Consider the following 18,869-nt stretch of genomic DNA (forward strand, 5'->3'; position numbering starts at 1 on the left):
GAACAAAGCGAGCTTGTCACTTCTAGGAAAGCAAAATCTAACAGTGTCTTTCACCAACGAAAAAATCTAAACTTTCAAACAAAAATTATAATTTCGGAAAACTTATTATCTGCCCCTGTGAACTTGTCAGTTTCCCAATCCTTAAAGACTTTTCAGATGAGATAGTTGGTGTTGCTAACAAATGTGATATTGTATAATTAAATGTGCTACCATTTGGGAAATTTACATAATCCAGTGTACCAATATTTTCCAGATGACCAATGTCTGATAATTAACAAAAAAAAAAAAAGAAAAAACAATGCGTGGACAAAAGACCATTTCAAACTGCAAGAAAGACAATGGGAACTTTCTAAAGGAAGAGTATGGAAAGCATATTCATATGACTTTAGATTCCACATTGAAAAAAAGCCACAATTATCTGAAAAGGCTATTAAAATTCTCCTCACTTTTCCAGCTAAAAAAAATAATATCTCTGTTAAGCCAGATTCTCTTATATACTTCAACTAAAACAACATGTTAAGAGATACTGAATGCAGAAGCAAATATGAGAAACCAGATGTCTTTTATTAAGCCAGACATTTGCAAAATTAAGCCAGAGAGTTGCAAATGTAAATCAATGCCATACTTGTCACTATTTATTTTTTTTTTTGGCTTTGGAAAATGTATTTTATTTTCATTAAAATATTGATATGAAGTGTAATGGGTTTATTCATAGTATTTGAGGTGAATTAATAATTATTTAATTTTTTCAGTTTTTCTGATTTCCCATATGTTAAATATTGGTAGATTTATCCCTGGAGAATGAAAGCTAAGTGGGATTCTTCATAATTTTTGAGCACGTAGTAGATATCTGAGACCAAAACAATTCAGAAATACTAATGTAGACCAAGCACTAAACACATAGTAAACTACTCAAGGGCTTTAAACATACTTCCCATGATTTCACAAAGTCAAAGTTGAGAAGTTATATAATTGCATTTTGTAATAGTGGAAAAAGGGGAATTTTCTTTCTTTTTCTTTCTTTCTTACTTAAAAGAAATCATAGTATTCAGATTAAAGAGAAGTCTTCAGTGCATGCTGATGACATTCTCTCCATTCTTTCCTCCAACTCTGTGAGTCTCATTTCATGTGTCCCATTTACAGGAGTAAAATTAGCATGTTATCCAGTCACCATTTGGCTCATGACTCAATGTCACTATAAAAATCATTTTAGCAACATCATAGGCCCAACTTGTAGAATCCATCGATGTGGAACACTTCAGTTTGTTTAACATAGGAGACGTAAGTACATGCTTTTCATAGTCTCTTGAAATCTATCTAAATCTGTAAATTCTACTATAGTAATACCTCATGCCTTATTCTCTCAAATAATTTGTGTGTATGGAATTTTAAAAAGATAGCACAAAAAATGAAAAGATCAACACAGATCATGAGTCTCCGTTTTGAAATCCATTATATAAAGAATTTGTAGAGCAGCAATATTGCTTCTGTTGCTAAAGAGTAAGAGAGTGAGGCTGTTTTAAGAATGGGGAAAAGAGAGAGCAAGCTTATTTCTAATTCATAGATTTTGATTGAATTTTTAGATGTCAGATTTATGCTTTAAAGTTTAATACAACTTTAAATAGTTCAGTATTTAAATAATAAAATGTCCATTTCTCTCTTTTCCCTATCCCATAAGGCTGAATATTAGTATAATTGGATCTTTTGTATAACTGGATACAAAAAAGTAACACCATATTACCTTGTCTGTATTCAATACTATCATTTGGTCATGTCTACAAAATTCCAATTATAGCAACATAGACAAGAAACTCTAGTAAAGAATCAAAGTCTACTTTTAATAAGTTTTCCAGATTTTTTCCTGATTATTTTTATAAAGTCAGAATATGTGCTAGTTGCTGGTCTATTAAACTTCCATCTGCTGCTGACTTTTACTTGACTTTTTTTGAATTTTGTAATTTTGGGGGGTGAATATCTGTCAAACATAATTTTTATGGCTGTTCTCCAGAATTTCAAAGCAAAAGTACAAGTCGTCTATACAGGTATGCTTGACGTAAAAGATATTTATCTCTCAGAGTCATATTACTAAATTAGAAGACCTGTGTCTAAATGCTTGACTGAAAAAACAAATAGCCACCAGGCAGGTAAAAATATCTATTTTTGAGCACTTAAGGGGAATTCACTAAAAGCACTATAATCATAGAGAAAATCTGGAATATACAATATATTTTTTGTTTAAAAATGTAATTGCATGTTTTCCTTCATTCACGTATTTGGTGTGTGCTATTTTTAAGCTATTGTTCTTTTATTGGAAAATAGATCTATTGTCTAGAGAAAGAAAACAATAAGCAATGAAATATTACTTTTATAGTAATAGCTATTTGCATTATAATAATTATATTGGCTACTGTAATTGGATATGCAGTGCTTAGTTTCCATATTACTTTAAAGGTGCAGAATTGGATGCACATGGAACTAAAAATATATTTCAACTTTACAGGAATAATCTCTTCTCACAATTGTCCCTATTGTCTTTCATTCAATTTAAATGAAAGCTATATATGAAGATTTTAAAAGTAAGCACAATATACTTTTAGGTCTTTCATAACCTCATTTCTTCCTTCATGTGTTAATTACTTGAGTGCACTAAATGAAAATTCAAAGTAAGTTGTTGCTTACCCTCATATAAGTAGAATTGCCACCAGGATCTTTTAAAATTCCCACACAGATAAATCATAATACAAGACACTTTCTTTTATATATACCTTCTCATGGAAAATTGTACCACTTTTCTCTGCCTCATTTTTGTTATTTCAAATCTTTTAAAAACTATTTTCAGCAAGGAGAATTAGATATAAACCCCTACAAGGATATGTATTATTATGGCAGTTAGAAATGATAATTGGCAAAAAAACAGGGACCTTTACTGCAAAGCACAATGCCCTTTACACAAAACCCAAAGACATATACCCATAGTTTAAGTCATGGTAATATGTATGATTTAGTGGTTACTTAAAATCTCTGAGACTTCTTTTCTCCATCTGAAAAATGAGGATTTGTTTTCCTACTTTACAGCATTGTTATCAGATGAGAAATAATAGCACTTGTGCTTTTTTTAAGCCTGTTTGTTTGTTGGTTTGTTTGTTTGAGACGGAGTCTAGCTCTGTCACCTAGGCTGAAGTGCAGTGACCCAATCTTGGCTCACTGCAACCTCCGCCACCCGGGTTCAAGCGATTCTCCTGCCTCAGCCTCCTGTGTAGCTGAGATTACAGGCGTGTGCCACTATGCCCAGCTAATTTTTGTATTTTTAGTAGAGACAAGGTTTCACCATGTTGGTCAGGCTGGTCTCGAACTCCTGACCTCATGACCCTCCCGCCTCAGCCTCCCAAAGTGCTGGGATTACAGGCATGAGCCACCATGCCCGGTCTAAGCCTGTGTTTTTAAAAGCCATAGAAAGAGACTAAGAGTGAAAATCATTGTGAAAAGAGCTTGAATATCTCTTGTGACTCCACCTCTCCTTAAATATTTATAAGATGTATTTGCTAGATTGATGTGCATGTTCAGTTCTAAACCTTGAAGTAATGCAGAAACCAAATACTGTGTTGGTTAATGGTAACGCAGGTAATGAAAATATCTTTACAATTAATAACACTGAATTATTCCCAAGTTCCAAAAACTTTATTCAAACTCTGACTTACTCATAGACAGGCTGCCTGGTAAAGTAAAAAGCGTAGGCAGGAACTTTGCAGACTTAAGTTCCAAGTACTGAATTCATTAACTATGTGAATATGGGCAGATTAATTTATTAACTATGTGAATATGGGCAGATTAATTTATTAACTATGTGAATATGGGCAGATTAATTTATTAACTATGTGAATATGGGCAGATCACTTGAATTATCTGGTACTCAGGTTCTTCATCTATAAAAACTTCTAGACTGAAGTAGATGAATTTTTAGGATTTAGTAATTTAGTACAATCAGGAAGCAGGAAAGTTTTCTGTGGCCACTGATCAAAGGTGATTAATATATTTCTTCCTCATTGGTCAGTTCTATTTAACATATTCTTATTTAACATTGGCTATGTGCAAACAACTCTGCTAGAAATTGTATGTGATTAAAATATTAACAAAATGCAGTTTCTGCCTTATCAGAACCTGTAATATATTGAGAAAGAGAAGTAACTATAAGGCTTGTTAGAATTTTTTTTTTTTTTTGTCATTGGTAAATATTTTATTGAAAATGTTTACTTCCTACATAATAGTGAAATTCACTTCTCTGTGCTGATGTAGTGTCCTGTTACATCAAGTGTATCATTTACTTATTTAAAAATTTTAAACAAACAAAAAATTTTAGTGACTCAAAAACCATATTTTTCCTTCCTTACATCAAGTCTTTGTGGCTCTTGGTAACAATCCAAGGCAACTATTTTCCATGTGAAGGCTCAGGGATACTCTTCAGAATCGACATGTTATTCATTTGGTACTTACGATTAAATGTATGATTCACTTGATACTTATGTTATTCATTTGATCTCACAAAGATCAAGAATGATATATATTTCACTTGCATTTTAGGTTGGTTGAGATTACATGATTTTTTTGACCAATAAAATGCAAGGCTTGTTAGAATTTAAGTGCCCTGTGCAGTACAAATCAAACCTGTAGATCAATAGCTGAAGAGATACGGAAATTAGTTAAAAGAGAAGATGGTGTTTGACTGAGTTTTGAGCGCTAAATCTACTTTAACAAGAAAGTTTGTTGGGGAAAAACTGTTACAGGTGGAGTAACAGACTTGAACCGGCACACCAGCAGAGAAGCTCTGGAAAAATATTGCTCATTATTCTAAAACATACCATGTATGAGAGCAAGTGGTTGAAGTTAAAAAAAAAAAAAAAAAGTGAGTCCTTTCCAGATCACAGAATGCTTTAAAAGAAATGCTAAAAACTTCAGAATGTGTTGTATAGGCTGTGCAGCAGGCTTGGAAGGCCTTTGAGAAAGGCAAAATGGTTAACACTTATCGCAGCATTTTGGATAGGTTGGGACATGGAGAAACTTAGGGAATAGAGAAACTCAGCATTTGGTTGATTTGCATGTTCCTATGTTTTTCCTGTTTTTTACAGAGACTAAATATGAGTGGGATCAAATAAAAATCAATATGACCTGGCAAGTGATTAGACATGGATATCAAGGGAGAGAAATGAGGGAAAATATATTCTCCAACATGTGTCACGTTAATGAACAGTGGGTAATGGCGTTAGAGGTGGAAGGAAATAAAATCAATAGCATGTCTTAAAAAGGCAGGTCAATTCATCCAAAAAAGAAAGAATGGTGATTATACAGAGAAACGTTGTTTGAAAAAGGAAGAATTTTTAGAGAATTTGTAACAGATGTACTGTATCTTCTCAGAGGAAGATGCAGAGTCATCTCTTAAGGTAGGTGGTGTCTGGTGTGTAGACTGGAAAGGGTTTGGAATCCCTCCCAAAGAGAACAGCATAAGGAAGAGTCAACTAGAGGTGAACAGAAGAATTTCTGAGCAACTCCATCCAAGTGTATACTAATAATAGAGCCAGAAATTTCTAGTTGAGCCAATTGGCATAATTTTGTGACTTTTTCTGGTAACACTCAGCCACCCAGTACTGAGATCAGAGAAAATATACTATAGTGTTTTCCCAGCAGTGAAGTGTAGGTACGAAAGTAAAGATAACAATAGATCAAAGGGACTTCTTGATGCTAATAAAAAAACTACATAAAGTAGTGACTAACTGATTCACGTAGGACTGGACCTAGAGGAAACTAAAAAGTGATTCAAGGAATTAAAGACAGCATCAGTATAAAGAATTGGGTTCATTGACTATAAGAGGAAAAGAAAAAGAAAAGGTGGCTGTGACGAGCGGAGAGAATTTCCAGATTCAGAATTTTACAAATGAGGTGGTTTTGGTTTATTTTTGTTTGTTTTACCTTCCAACTTTTATTTTAGGTTCAAGGGGTACATATGCAGGTTTGTTTCATGGATAAATTGCATATTTCTGGGGTTTGGTGTACAGATTATTTTATTACCCAGATAATAAGCATAGTAACCTATAGTTTTTTGATCCTCACCCTCCTCCCATCTTCCATCCTCAGATAGGCCCTGGTGTCTATTCTTCCCTGCTTTGTGTCCATTTGTACTCAGTTTTTAGCTACCACTTATAAGTGAGAATGTGCAGTGTTTGGTTTTCTGTTCCGGCATTAATTAACTTAGGATAATGGCCTTCAGCTCCATCCATGTTGCTGCAACAGACATGATCTCATCCACTGTTGATGGGCATTTAGGTGGATTCCGTGTCTTTGTTATTGTGAAAAGTGCTGTGATGAACATACGTGTGCATGTGTCTTTATGGTAGAACGATTTATATTCCTTTAGGTATATACCCAGTAATGTGATTGCTGGGTCTAATGGTAGTTCTAAGTTCACTGAGAAATCTTTAAAATGCTTTCCACAGTGGCTGAAGTAGTTTATATTCCCATCAGTAGTGTAAAAGTGTTCCCTTTTCTCTGCAACTTCACCAGCATCTGTTGATTTTTGACTTATTAATAATAGCCACTCTGACTGGTGTGAGGTGGTATCTCATTGTAGTTTTGATTTGCATTTTTCTAATGATTAGTGATGTTGGCCAGTTTTTTGTATGCTTGTTGGCCGTGTGTGTGTCTTCTTTTGAGAAGTGTCTGTTCATATCCATTGCCCAATTTTTAATGGAGCTATTTGCTTTTTGCTTTATTTTTAAATTTTATTTATTTATTTTTTTGAGACGAAGTTTCACTCTCGCCGCCCAGGCTGGAGTGCAATGGGCGTGATCTCACCTCACTGTGACCTCCGCCTCCCGGGTTCAAGTGATTCTCCTGTTTCAGCCTCCTGAGTAGCTGGGATTACAGGCACCCAACACCAGGCCTGGCTAATTTTTGTATTTTTAATAGAGACGGGGTTTCACCATGTTGGTCAGGCTGGTCTCGGACTCCTGACCCCAGGTGACTCACCCGCCTTGGCCTACCAGAGTGCTGGGATTACAGGCATGAGCCACCACTTGTTGATTTAAGTTCCTTTTTAGTTCTGGATATTAGAATTTTGTCAGATGCATAATTTGAGACTATTTTCTGCCATTCTGTGGTTTGTTTGTTTACTCCGTTGATAGTTTCTTTTGCTGTGCAGAAGCTCTTTAGTTTAATTATGTCCCATTTGTCAATTTTTGCTTTTGTGGCAATTCTTTTTGGAGTCTTTGACATAAATTATTTGCAAGGGACTATGTCCAGAGAAGTATTCCCTATGTTTTCTTCTAGAGTTTTTACAGTTTTAGGTTTTACATTTAAGTCTTTAATCAATTGAAATTGACTTAGTCCTTGAGTTGATTTTTGTACATGGTGAAAGGAAAAGGTCCAGTTTCAATCTACATGTGGCTAGCCAGTTTTCCCAGCACCATTTATTGAAGAGAGAGTCCTTTCCCCATTGCTTGTTTTTGTCAATTTTGTTGAAGATCAGATAGCTTTAAGTGTGGCTTTATTTCTGGGATCTTTAACCTGATTCATTGGTCTCTGCGTCTGTTTTTGTACCAGTATCATGCTGTTTTAGGTTACCATAGCCTTGCAGTATAGCTTAAAGTTGGGTAGTGTGATGCTTCTGGCTTTTTTCTTTTTCCTTAGGGTTGCTTTGGCCATTTGGGCTCTTTTTTGGTTCTTTACGAATTTTAGAAAATTTTTTTCTAACTCTGTGGAAAATATCGTTGGTAGTTTGATAGGAATAGCATTGAATCTGTAAATTGCTTTTGGCAGTATGGCCAGTTTAATGATAGAAATGAAAGGGTTTTGAGTAATCAGTTTTTGTACCTTTTGACATTTTATTTCCAAGATTTAATCAAGAGTGTTTGTTACTCCTCTCAAGTAATGACTTATCAAGGGGAACGTGGGAAGCTGTTTTTGTGGACTGGGAGCAGAATTTGATCACTGAAAATATTTAGAATTGCTGGTGCATGGTGCATAGTGGTAATAAAAAGCAAAGAATTTTGGTTCATTTCATTAGCAGACTGTACAGACAATGCTCTCACTTACTGCTTACTCCAAAGATGAACCATTTTTCACTTAACACCCCCCAAGTGTCTCAAGTTCTCTTTGGAGTTGAAGAATGACTAAAATAGTATTAGAGAAAGATAGTTTTATAATGTAAACTAAATATCAACAAACTATGGCATGCAGGCCAAATCTGGCCCATTCCCTATTTTTGTTAATAAAATTTGTTTATTATATTTGTTTTATGTATTGGCTATGGCTGCTTTTGTACTTTAAGGATAAAGTTGAGTAGTTGGGATAGAGATCATATGACCCTCAAAGCCTAAATATGTACTATCAGGCCCTGTACATTAAAGGTTCCCAGACCTTTGATCTAAATTCTTAGGACCAGAAAAGGCATTACTTGTTTTTTGAATCTGTAAACAGGACAATTGTTTCACATTCATATACTAGGTCGGTAGTTTAACAGTTGTCTTTGTTAAATGTTTAGCATTGACTACCATTATATTTACCTATGAATTTTCCTTTCTTTTGTAGTCCCTGCTATGTGGATATTTGGTAGCAATGACTGATGTGGAAACTACATATGCAGATTTTATTGCTTCAGGAAGAACAGGTAGAAGAAATGCAATACATGATATCCTGGTTTCCTCTGCAAGTGGCAACAGCAATGAATTAGCCTTGAAATTAGCAGGTCTTGATATTAACAAGACAGGTAAGTCATCTGGCACACATTTCCCTATGAGCGTGGAATGATTTGCAGCATTTTACTAAGTGGGATTAAGGCACGAAAAGCCATCTTTGAAAGTAATCTAATGTAAAGAGTTTTAAACAATCCAAGGCAAGATGAAAGTCTGAGACTAATCTCTTAATCACTCCTGCTCTATTTTCAATGATGTCTCTTTAGAAGCCTTCCCACTCAAATGCAGAGTCTTTAATCTGATTTTATTAATGCAATCAATAAAACACATGGTGTGTTTTTTTTTAAATCCTAATTTCTGTAAAAGCTGAAATTGCTAATGTACAGTACTTAACAAAGTTTGAGCTCCTACCTTTGACAATATTGGCCACCTCTTAACATTTACTAGATAGACATTTAACAAGATTCACAGGTAATTCTGATAGACTTCAATTCTAAGAACAATTTTACTAAAAAAAGAGTCTCCAGGGCTAATTTTTTTAAGAATGGAAGTAAAATGATCTGTTACGTTAGTAAGTCTTAGGTAAAAGGGTCTTTGGTTTCCCATTCCAGATAGAATGGGTTTGTGAAAAATTTGTCTCCTTACTGGGCCTTGAATTCTTACCCAAGGAGTCTATCTTCATTAATGAAAAAGAAAAACAAATCTGATGGATTAAAATACTTGACAGTTTTACTTCTGAGTATTAGAATAAGTCCCCTGATAGTCCCTCCACTCATAGCTTTTGCAGATATCAAAGCTGAATGTGTTTCCCTGAGAAGACTTGTGTAAAAATAACCTTAAAAAGTAAAAAGAATTCACGATTAGGGAACTCTGATATTATGTGCATGGAAAGCACTTATCACAATTTCTGACTCTTAATTATTCAATATGTCTTCGCTGTTAGAATTTTTAAGGTAAAACCTTTAGATTATTAGAAAACTGAGTCAGAGTATATGTATATATAGATTAATGAAATGGCTCAGCAACATTACTTTAAAATATATAAGGATAGTATTTTATTCAATGGCTAAAGCTCAGTATTTCCCAGACTGGTCTTTTCAAATTCAGATTAATAATAAAACTTTAATATCACCACTTTGGAATATGTAGACCTGTGTATATCTTAGGTTTCATTGTTGTGCTATTATTGCTACCAGTAGTTACTTCCCAGAACAGCTCTGAGAAAGACTGTATAGGGAATTATTCCAATTTGGTAACATGAGATGGATAAATACATTTTTGCTGCAGTCTTGCATAAGATTTATATTTTATTTTTCATACAAATATGCTACTTTAAATAGTCTGCATTAATTTTAGCCGCTCTTAATATTAGAACATTTTTATTCATAGTACAATTTAATTTCTTCTTTTTCTATTTTTCCTGAAGTTGAGAATTGTTAGCCCTAAGACTGTTTTATTTTCCTGAAAACATTAAATTATTATAAATTATCTAAATAATAAACTAAAATTTAATATTAATAATAAATAAAATAATTTTATATGCATTATTTTATAATTAAATAATTTAAAATAATTTAAATTATCTTTACACTTCCAATTGTCTTCTTTTCTAAATATTTTTGCATGTTAATTGCAATTCACTAGACTCTTGCAACATTTTGTGTTTCTCTTAAACTTATAAAGTCCAAAACCAGAAACAGTATACAAAGCAATAACTTTCTTTATTCTAAGTACAAAAAACTAATAACTGTATAATATGAAGATCTAAAATATAAAAAATGGCAAATATATAATGACAAATTCAACGTCACTAAGAATTGTGAGGAATTTTTTTGTAATTGGTAAATGTTTCAGCTTCATTTTAGTTTATACTCAACAATATTGTTGCTTCATGTTTACCTTTATTTATTAACAAGCACCTATTTAGCAACAGTCTCTATGTTTTCAGCATAATGCTAAGCCCTGAGAAGTGTCCCCAGACACCTAGAAGGTCCCAAGCCCGATGGGAGTCAAGTTCCTCATCTTGTATTTATACAATCCCTTTCATCCAGAAATATTCTTCTGTCTTACATATGCCCTAATTTGACTTCATTTCTTTGATTACCAAAAGCTTCTCCTGTTTACCAAGTTCTTGTTGCATGCTTAATTTACACATCTCAGAACCAGGCCATCTGCACCTCATGCGAGCCTCTCACAATAAAATAGTGCATGAAAATTATATATAATGTCTGGTCATACCCTTGGTACTGCTTTAGAAGAAAATATTTTTATGTGGAAGAATTGGTTTTAATTTCCCTAAAGATTTAATCTTGTTGGAGTATGGTGAGGTGCTTTGTGTGTACTTGCTAAGAGTAGAGAAGAAACTGCCTTATAACATTATGGTCCAAAGAATAGACCAGCCGACTTACCTGCTTTTATTTGAATTATGATAACAAACCCTTAGCAAATATTGATGCGTTTATATTATTGCAACACCTGAAAACATTTTGTCTGCCAAGCCATACTGGCTGCCTGATAACAAAATGTCACATGCAGATATTTGAATCTTTGAGTCTAGAATTGCCAACAGCTTGCACTTATATAAAGTGACCTAATATGGAGTGAAAGCATTGAAATATTTGCTATACCACTGGCTAAGATTGCTACTGAGAGTGCAGTTATGAGGGTCGTTTTATTGGAATTGTGCACATGTTCTCTAAGGGCAGACCAGGGGCCATTATAACTATTTGACAAGGGACTGGCCAGCTGACATAGTGCCCTTTCATTTTCCACTATTGCTTTTACTTTGAACTAATAGAACCTCTGAGAAATTAGCTGGGTTATCATCAAGTGCTATAAAAAGGAGAAAATGCAGTTTTAAAATATTTCTTCAAATAAGACAATCAGGCATAAAAAGGTAAACATGCTCCCACTTCTGATTTCTACTTAAATACATTTCTGATTTCTGCAACCTGTGAAACTATATCTAAGTGACATGACCTGGCCGTGAGGTTTCTGAGCTATTTATCCAAAGCTTAGCTGATCACTAACTACTCTGAAAATTTGAATATTATTTTGTTTTTGAGCCATGCTGTCCCAAGTTCACAGAATTAATCAGTCCTTGAAAACTTAAGCTGTTTTCTTAGTGGTGAACTGACTACCAAGAAAATATACTTGCTCCTTAGAGAGTTTCAGGCCTGTTTAGTATTTCCGAAGTTACCAATATGACATATTGAGAGTTGGTAAATAAAAGCAATCATTTTTATTTTGCCTTTATTCTGTTTTCGTTTTTCTTTTGCAGAAGGTGAAGAAGATGCACAACGAAGTTCTACAGAACAAAGTGGGGAAGCCCAGGGAGAAGCAGCAAAATCTGAAAGCTAACACCCCACTTTGACCCTCGACCACACCTGAAAATGTCTCAAATCTCCAGGAGTGTCTGGAATGCATTTGTTTCCATGAGTGAAAAGAGGAAAAAGAAAATGGCTGTGCTGCATTGCAGGAACCTGCTCATTATCTTGTTAAAAAAGAGGGCAGAGGCTGTGGCTGCAGGCAGACTTTTCCCTACCTCTGTCATTAGCAATGGTTGAAATCATGTGGCTTGTGTTTGGGCGTCATTTTTGTATGGATCCTTTCACTTGATCATATGATGAAATGCTTATAGAGAGTAGCACCGACCTAGATGATGATTCTTCCTGTAGCATCTGGCCCCTCACAATGTCAGAGGATTTAATTGTGTCTAATTGCGAAGGGTTGATTGAACCCCAGAGTTTAAATATCTCTGGCTCAAGTGTTCACCCAGTAAAAGAAAGATCCAGAAAGCACTGTTTTTAGCATTACGTATCTGTGTGTTACTGCTGTGTTATTTACACTGTTTTGTATTGTACAATATATATGCTCAGCACTGCCCCCTTCTCTGATTGCTTATGAAAAACAAAATGATGTACATTACTGTGAATTTTTATACCACTCATTTTTAAAAGGGCTGTCTTTTATTTTAGTTTTCCATACTGTGGTGGTGTACACAGGATAGAACACCCTTTTTTAAAACACAGGCTTTCCCCTTGCTTATTGTATGTTGATGAGTTGATTAAGTCTAACAGATTCATCAAGACTCCATTGCTTTATTATACAGACATTTGAAAATATCCATTAATGTGAATATCACCTGAATTCAGTCTGTTTGGTGTCTGCACAGACTGGAATTCAATCTGTCAAGTTTGCTTTATTCTCAAGTGGAGAACTTCTCCCACCTAATATATATATATATATATTTTAAGTTATGAGAATTTTGGACAATTGGAAAGGTAGAAAAGAAAAGCCAAGATCATACTAAGGACTGGAAATATTTTGTTCTATGGAATCAAATTTCTCACAATGCTGTATGATACTATTTAAATTTGGAGGACAACTTATCTTCACTAAGCTGAATAAGGTGGAGAAAGTAATCTCCTTGCAATCATGTGGACACCAATCACAAAAGTAAAGCCCTGGTGTTGTGTTTTCATGTCTTTTTTCAGCCCTATGAGATCCAAATGTTATTATGCACTTTTTAATGTTTGTAAACTTTTACTAATAATTAGTGTGAATTGCATTCTGATACAATAATGATTATCATTAGAAGCTAACAAAATTCTCATTAATACTGTGTTTGATGGCCTCTGCTGTGTTTTAACATCGTGCTTCTTATATGGAAAGTTTTTGTGAGCTGTGTAATCCCTCTGGTCAGTATTATGAAATCATTTGTCAGTGGTAATAAATAAGGAACCAGTAATATGCCAATGGTTCATGAATTACTGGACAAATAGCAGGCAATGGGAGTCCCTTTACAATAATGAGCCCACTTAGCTGTCCTTGAGGGCTTAGATACCCTTCCACATGAAGTAGATAGAGCAGCATTCCAATAGGTAATTTGTGTGGTTGTGCCAGAAACTCAGCCCTTCTATGTAATTACATACAGGATAAAAGGTAAGTCTGCTCACTTCTCCTTCCACAGGGCATTTCAACTGACTGGAATAAGGGCATGGGTTGCATTTAGTACTCAATCAGATATTACTAGAAAAAAATAATAATGTGAGCCTTTCCGAGAGCAGAAAGAGGAAAGATTAAATTTTAGAATGCTTCCTTCTGTCTAATCCATCAGGGGCCAAAATGCCCAGTAAAATTCAAACACATCACCTACTAATAGACTCACAAGTGAGAAAAGAGGTTCCTAGGGTTATTTTAGGCAATCCCTGGTAAACTGTTTAAACCATCGAACCCCTACAGTCAGTTTTCAGTATCCTAATTTAATATTTTAATAGGTTTCTTGTGAATTTAAGTTTCTGTTCTTTCTTAAGGTTGTGAAATTCCAAACTGATTTTATGTGATTTTGGAAATTTTAGAACCAGTGCTGAGTCTATGTGGAGGGTTTATATTCCTATGTGATATACTAGTATTAATGCATGTGGTGCCATGCTTGTCTTTAAATACATAAATAGTGCTAAATTGCAAAGTCATATGGAGCTTTGGATTTAGTTTGACTTCTTACTACTGCTTTGTCTGCTATATTCAAACCCAAAGGCATTTCCAAGCTAGGGAGATAAAAATTAATTTTCCAAAATGTCCACATCCTATACATTTTGCTTTTTCATGGCATCTTTCAAATTTTATTTTATTTTCCTTTATTTGCAAGTCAAGAATACACATGGATCTGAATTTTTAAGGAGAGAAGGAAAGAGTAGGAAACCAGGGCGCTGGGTTTGGTAATAGGCATTGGATGCCTATTAACCAACTATTCCTATTCTAATGGCTTTGCAGCTCGTATTCTCCCATTTGATCCTCAAACAATTCTATTAAGAGTGGTATTTTTATCCAATTTCACAGATTAAAATATAAGCACTCAATAAAATATAACCTTTAGAAGCTTAAAAAGTTAGTAAGTGATGAACTGAGGATTTGAACCCATGTTTGTCACCAAGGAGCTTTCCAGTGCACATGTCACAAAATTAGAGCCAACTGCAGAGCTGTAAGGGAACTTTTAGAGATGAACTTCTTCAGCCTCCATATTTTACAGAAGGAAACTGAATCCCAGAAGGAGAAATTGCCTTTCTCAAGGCTCCCTAGATGGGTAATAACAGATATGAGTAGGTCACATAAAGTATATCTTTTTTTAAAAAAAGAAATTCAATTATGTCTTATTTGGGGGGTATATTTCCCAGAAGATCTTTTTCTGGCATGTGGTCTGTAAACACAGCATGATTCACATTTTTTATGTTTCATGCTACTCATTTTGTTTAATTACCAACAAACATGGGGACTTTGGCTTTTTGACTTATTTGCAACAAGCATGAAATTGTTAAATTTACCTTTTATCAATTGTAATCATCCTATGCCAACATATTATCATAAATTCATAGAAATATTTTTCCAATAAATAACAGACATTGAAATCCAATTCTTAGCTAATACTCCCAGAACAGCCAATGGTAAATGCCCTATACTTGAGTCTTACTTAGATACAGTGGTAATGCACCATTTTAGAAGATGAATGATACTGCTATTTCTCTTCAGGGAAACAATAATGGATAACGAAATGTAACTGCCGGGCAGCAAAGCTTCTAAGTGAAACCTGTAGTAGTAGTAGTAGTAGCAGGGAGAAAATGTGTAGTCATCAAGTGAAAATAGGAAAGGATCTATGATTTATGATGTCTTAATAGACCCTAAATTGTTCTTTAATTACAAGAGTGGCAGTCTCTGAAGTCATTTGTGAGCTTGTATGACTTTTGTATTTAGCAATGTTGCATGCTCACATAATTGATGATTAAAAGTAACACATTTTTCTGAAATGTACACAGTCTATTAAGAGTATTTATTGAATTCACACTATGTACTTGGTGCTAGAGAGTGCTGCAGGTGATAAAGGAGAAATTCTATGCCTCAGTCATCCTGCAGTGGACAAACCCAGGACTCCGGCTTCACTCTTTCCTGGCCTTTATTCTAATCATTTTCAACTCCATTCCACTCGTGTAGCCCACTTCCTGGTCTTTGTCATCTACGAGAACCATCCCACGTCCTAGATCTTAACCCCCAATACCATGCCTATGGTTCTTACTTGCTCATCTGTAGGGAGACGACTTTCAGTCAGGAGAAAGACAGGTGTTTATCAGAATTCTTGGAAAGTTTTTACAGCACCCACCCTACCCACCCCCCACATAGATACATTCATACACAAGCACTCTTTCTCTTAAAATAACTTTCTACATGACTCTGATACCTTTCTTCCACCCACCTGCACCCCCACCATTTTAGAACCACTGATCTAGAAGTTCAATGCTTCCTGATGCACCCACCCTGCCCACTCCACTGCAAGGCTTTGAAATGAGTCAGGAACAAAATGCAATCCTCACATGGTTTTACTGCATTAAGGGTAATTTTTTAGGGTAAAGAAGCAAAGAGAGCTCTTCTTTTATCCTAGTGTTTCTCTCTTTCCATCATTTTATTTTTATCACACACAGGCAGTAATGACCAAACAGAGACCAAGGTGGAGCTTAGGAGAAAGTAGGCATCAAACAGCACTCAGCCTGAATCCAGGCAAGTTCTTCAGTCCAAAGAGCAAAGGGGATGTAAATACTTAAGTTCATCTTACTCAGATCGCAAGGATAGAACACCACATAGGGACTTGGGACCAACAAAATGCTAGCCAGTGAAATAAGTTGTAGAGCCTCTAGTGTCTCTACTCATTGTATATTTCTTGTATCTATCTAATTCAGGTGTGGGGATTCGGAATCCTTTTCATCTTTAATACTAAAGTCAAAATTAACAAAATTATATGACTATAACCTATTAACTTTCTAAATTTGCACCACATCTTCTTTCTGATTGGGTTAATATGGATGCTTCCTCAGCAACCTTCCTGCTAGTCTGGACTCCATTCTTCATCTTTCTCCTAGGTGCTCCTCAGGTTCCACATTTTCTTGCCTTTCTGCCATGTCTGCCCCATCAAAGTCAATTAGGCCATCTCACTTCTCTTTACTTGTCTTCTGGATGACCGTAAAAAGTTTAAAACAATGCTTATTCATTGTCTGCAACCTCAGTCTAGACATAAGTGCTGCACAGCTCTCTCTTTTCATGTCCCTGGGGACAGAGGAATCTTTCCACTTTCAGGCTAAGATTTATTCCTTCATTTGATGTTTTTAAACCATTTTATTCTGACTTTAACAGGATGTGTTAATTATCCTTTTTCTTTACTGACTTTACCCTTTTTCACAAATGTGCTCAAGTTTTCAATTTCTCATTTGCTTCATTACTTATGTTTCTCAAAATAGTAATGTATACTCCCTATTTTCATGCTTCTTCTCCTCCTTATTTCTTATTCTTTTGCAATTTGGCTTCCAATAAAATTTTTCTCATTATCAATGACATCTTTAGTAGCTCACCGTCTCTGTCATTGTCACTGAATCTCTGACCAATGTGGAAATTAAAAGGTGATGATGATTCAGAGGACTCAGATTAACCTAAAATAAAATTTAACGTTTTTATATTTTTAATTGATACTAGTATGACAGGGTATCACTGAATAATAAAGTATTTTTCAACTATATAGAATCGACATATACCAAGAAAACGTCAGCTTTCTCTCTAGGATAGAACTTCCATAATGTATGGATATGTCCTTACTCTATGACCACAATCTCCCCGTAATATTTGCTTGCTATGTACTCAGATCCTATAGTGCTCATTTTTTTTATAGGAGTGGTTGTCGCATATCTGGGCACCAACACGGAGCCTAGACATTCACAGATGGGCAAGATTATCTTGTGATGTTGTAAAGTTCTGTGTTCCATTCTACTCTTGGATAAACGCTCGTGATATCACTTGTTCCTCTCAACAGCAGCCATATATGTGTAAAAACCCAGTCTTGCTCTACTTCTCTGAATTATACCTAAACAAATATATCTACCCGAAATAGAGTGGATCATTTTTGTATATCTTATTAGCTTACTCAATGACATTTAATCTGGTTCACCATGGAATCTTTTTGATATGCTTCATTTGCCTTCCTTTTTCTTCCAGGTGTTTTTATTTAGTGATTTCTTGTTTGTTTCTCTCTGACACCTCCTCACTAACCTAAGACTGGTTCCTCCTTGTCTACCTCTCCACTAAATTTCACGGTTCCCTGGGTTTTCATTCTCATTCCTCTCCTCTAATCTCTCTCTCCAGATGACTTCCTCCACTCCCACATCAGCAACTGTATTCCTATGGTGAATCTCATATCTTGATCTCTAGCCCAGGAGTCACTCCTCATTATCTGACCTATTGGATAGTTGAACATGGATTGCTCAAAGAATCTTAAAATTCAATGTTCTAATACTAAATCCAATGCATAATCCCATTTTCAACTTGCTTTTCCTTACATGCTACAGATTTCAGATCATGGTAGCACTGATTTTGCACTGACCTTAAATCAAAATTCTTGGAGCCCTTTTAGCTGTTACCTCTTCCTCTGATTTGTGTGTTTGTTTGTTTTTTGGTCAATCATTCTAATTCTTCACTATTGAAACTGCCCACTTCTTTTTATCTGCACTCAACCCTTAAATCATTACTTATCTATTATTATGCAATGGCCTGCTCAGCATGACCCGCCTCATCCAGCACTCTTTCTAGTCATCTTGCCACCAGATGTATTGCTCTGATACATGATTTTGATCATGTATCTCTCCTATTTAAAAAAGTCCTTAAGTTTAGCCAGACAAACTTTACTGTATAAGTACCACATTGTATTTGTGTATAACTCCTTGCTCTGTGTTAGCTTTATCCTGTTCCTAAAATGTGCTTCATGCTTGTGGGCAAAGTCTCATTGATCCTTTCAGACTAAGCCTCATTTCATCCTTTTCGGTAGAGTCTTTCTGACTCATCTCCATTCCCGAGCCCTACCCTAGGAAATCAGCTGTTCTATACTCCTTGCTCTCTAACAATTTATCCACAAATGGATCTCTATATCATAGCTATTTATTTGCATGCATATCTCTCCACCTTGATTGTGAGCTTTTTGAGGGCATCAACTCCGTTTTATTCATCTTTGTATACTCATTGTTTATCTATGTAGGTTATTGCTAATCAGTACAAACATCAGTAGATATTTGTAAATAAATAATATCTGCCCTCTTGAAGCTCATAATGAAGTTAAGAGACAGAATCTACACATAGAAAGATTAGGGAAAATGCAATTCA

At 35.0% G+C, this 18,869-nt stretch overlaps 1 protein-coding gene across 1 annotated transcript in view; it reads left to right on the top strand.

The window, feature by feature from the left end:
* PKIA (cAMP-dependent protein kinase inhibitor alpha) overlaps positions 1-15,499 on the top strand; it is an 89,916-nt gene extending 74,417 nt beyond the window's left edge. Inside the window, exons 3-4 of the mRNA XM_032759887.2 lie at positions 8,578-8,755; positions 11,962-15,499. Coding sequence (XP_032615778.1) covers positions 8,605-8,755; positions 11,962-12,041 — 231 coding nt within the window. The 5' untranslated portion in view covers positions 8,578-8,604 and the 3' untranslated portion in view covers positions 12,042-15,499. The remainder of the gene's footprint in view (positions 1-8,577; positions 8,756-11,961) is intronic.
* The last annotated feature ends 3,370 nt before the right edge of the window (positions 15,500-18,869 follow it).

The sequence above is a fragment of the Hylobates moloch genome, unplaced genomic scaffold (assembly GCF_009828535.3).
Source record: "Hylobates moloch isolate HMO894 unplaced genomic scaffold, HMol_V3 SCAFFOLD_9, whole genome shotgun sequence".
Taxonomy (NCBI): Eukaryota; Metazoa; Chordata; class Mammalia; order Primates; family Hylobatidae; genus Hylobates; species Hylobates moloch.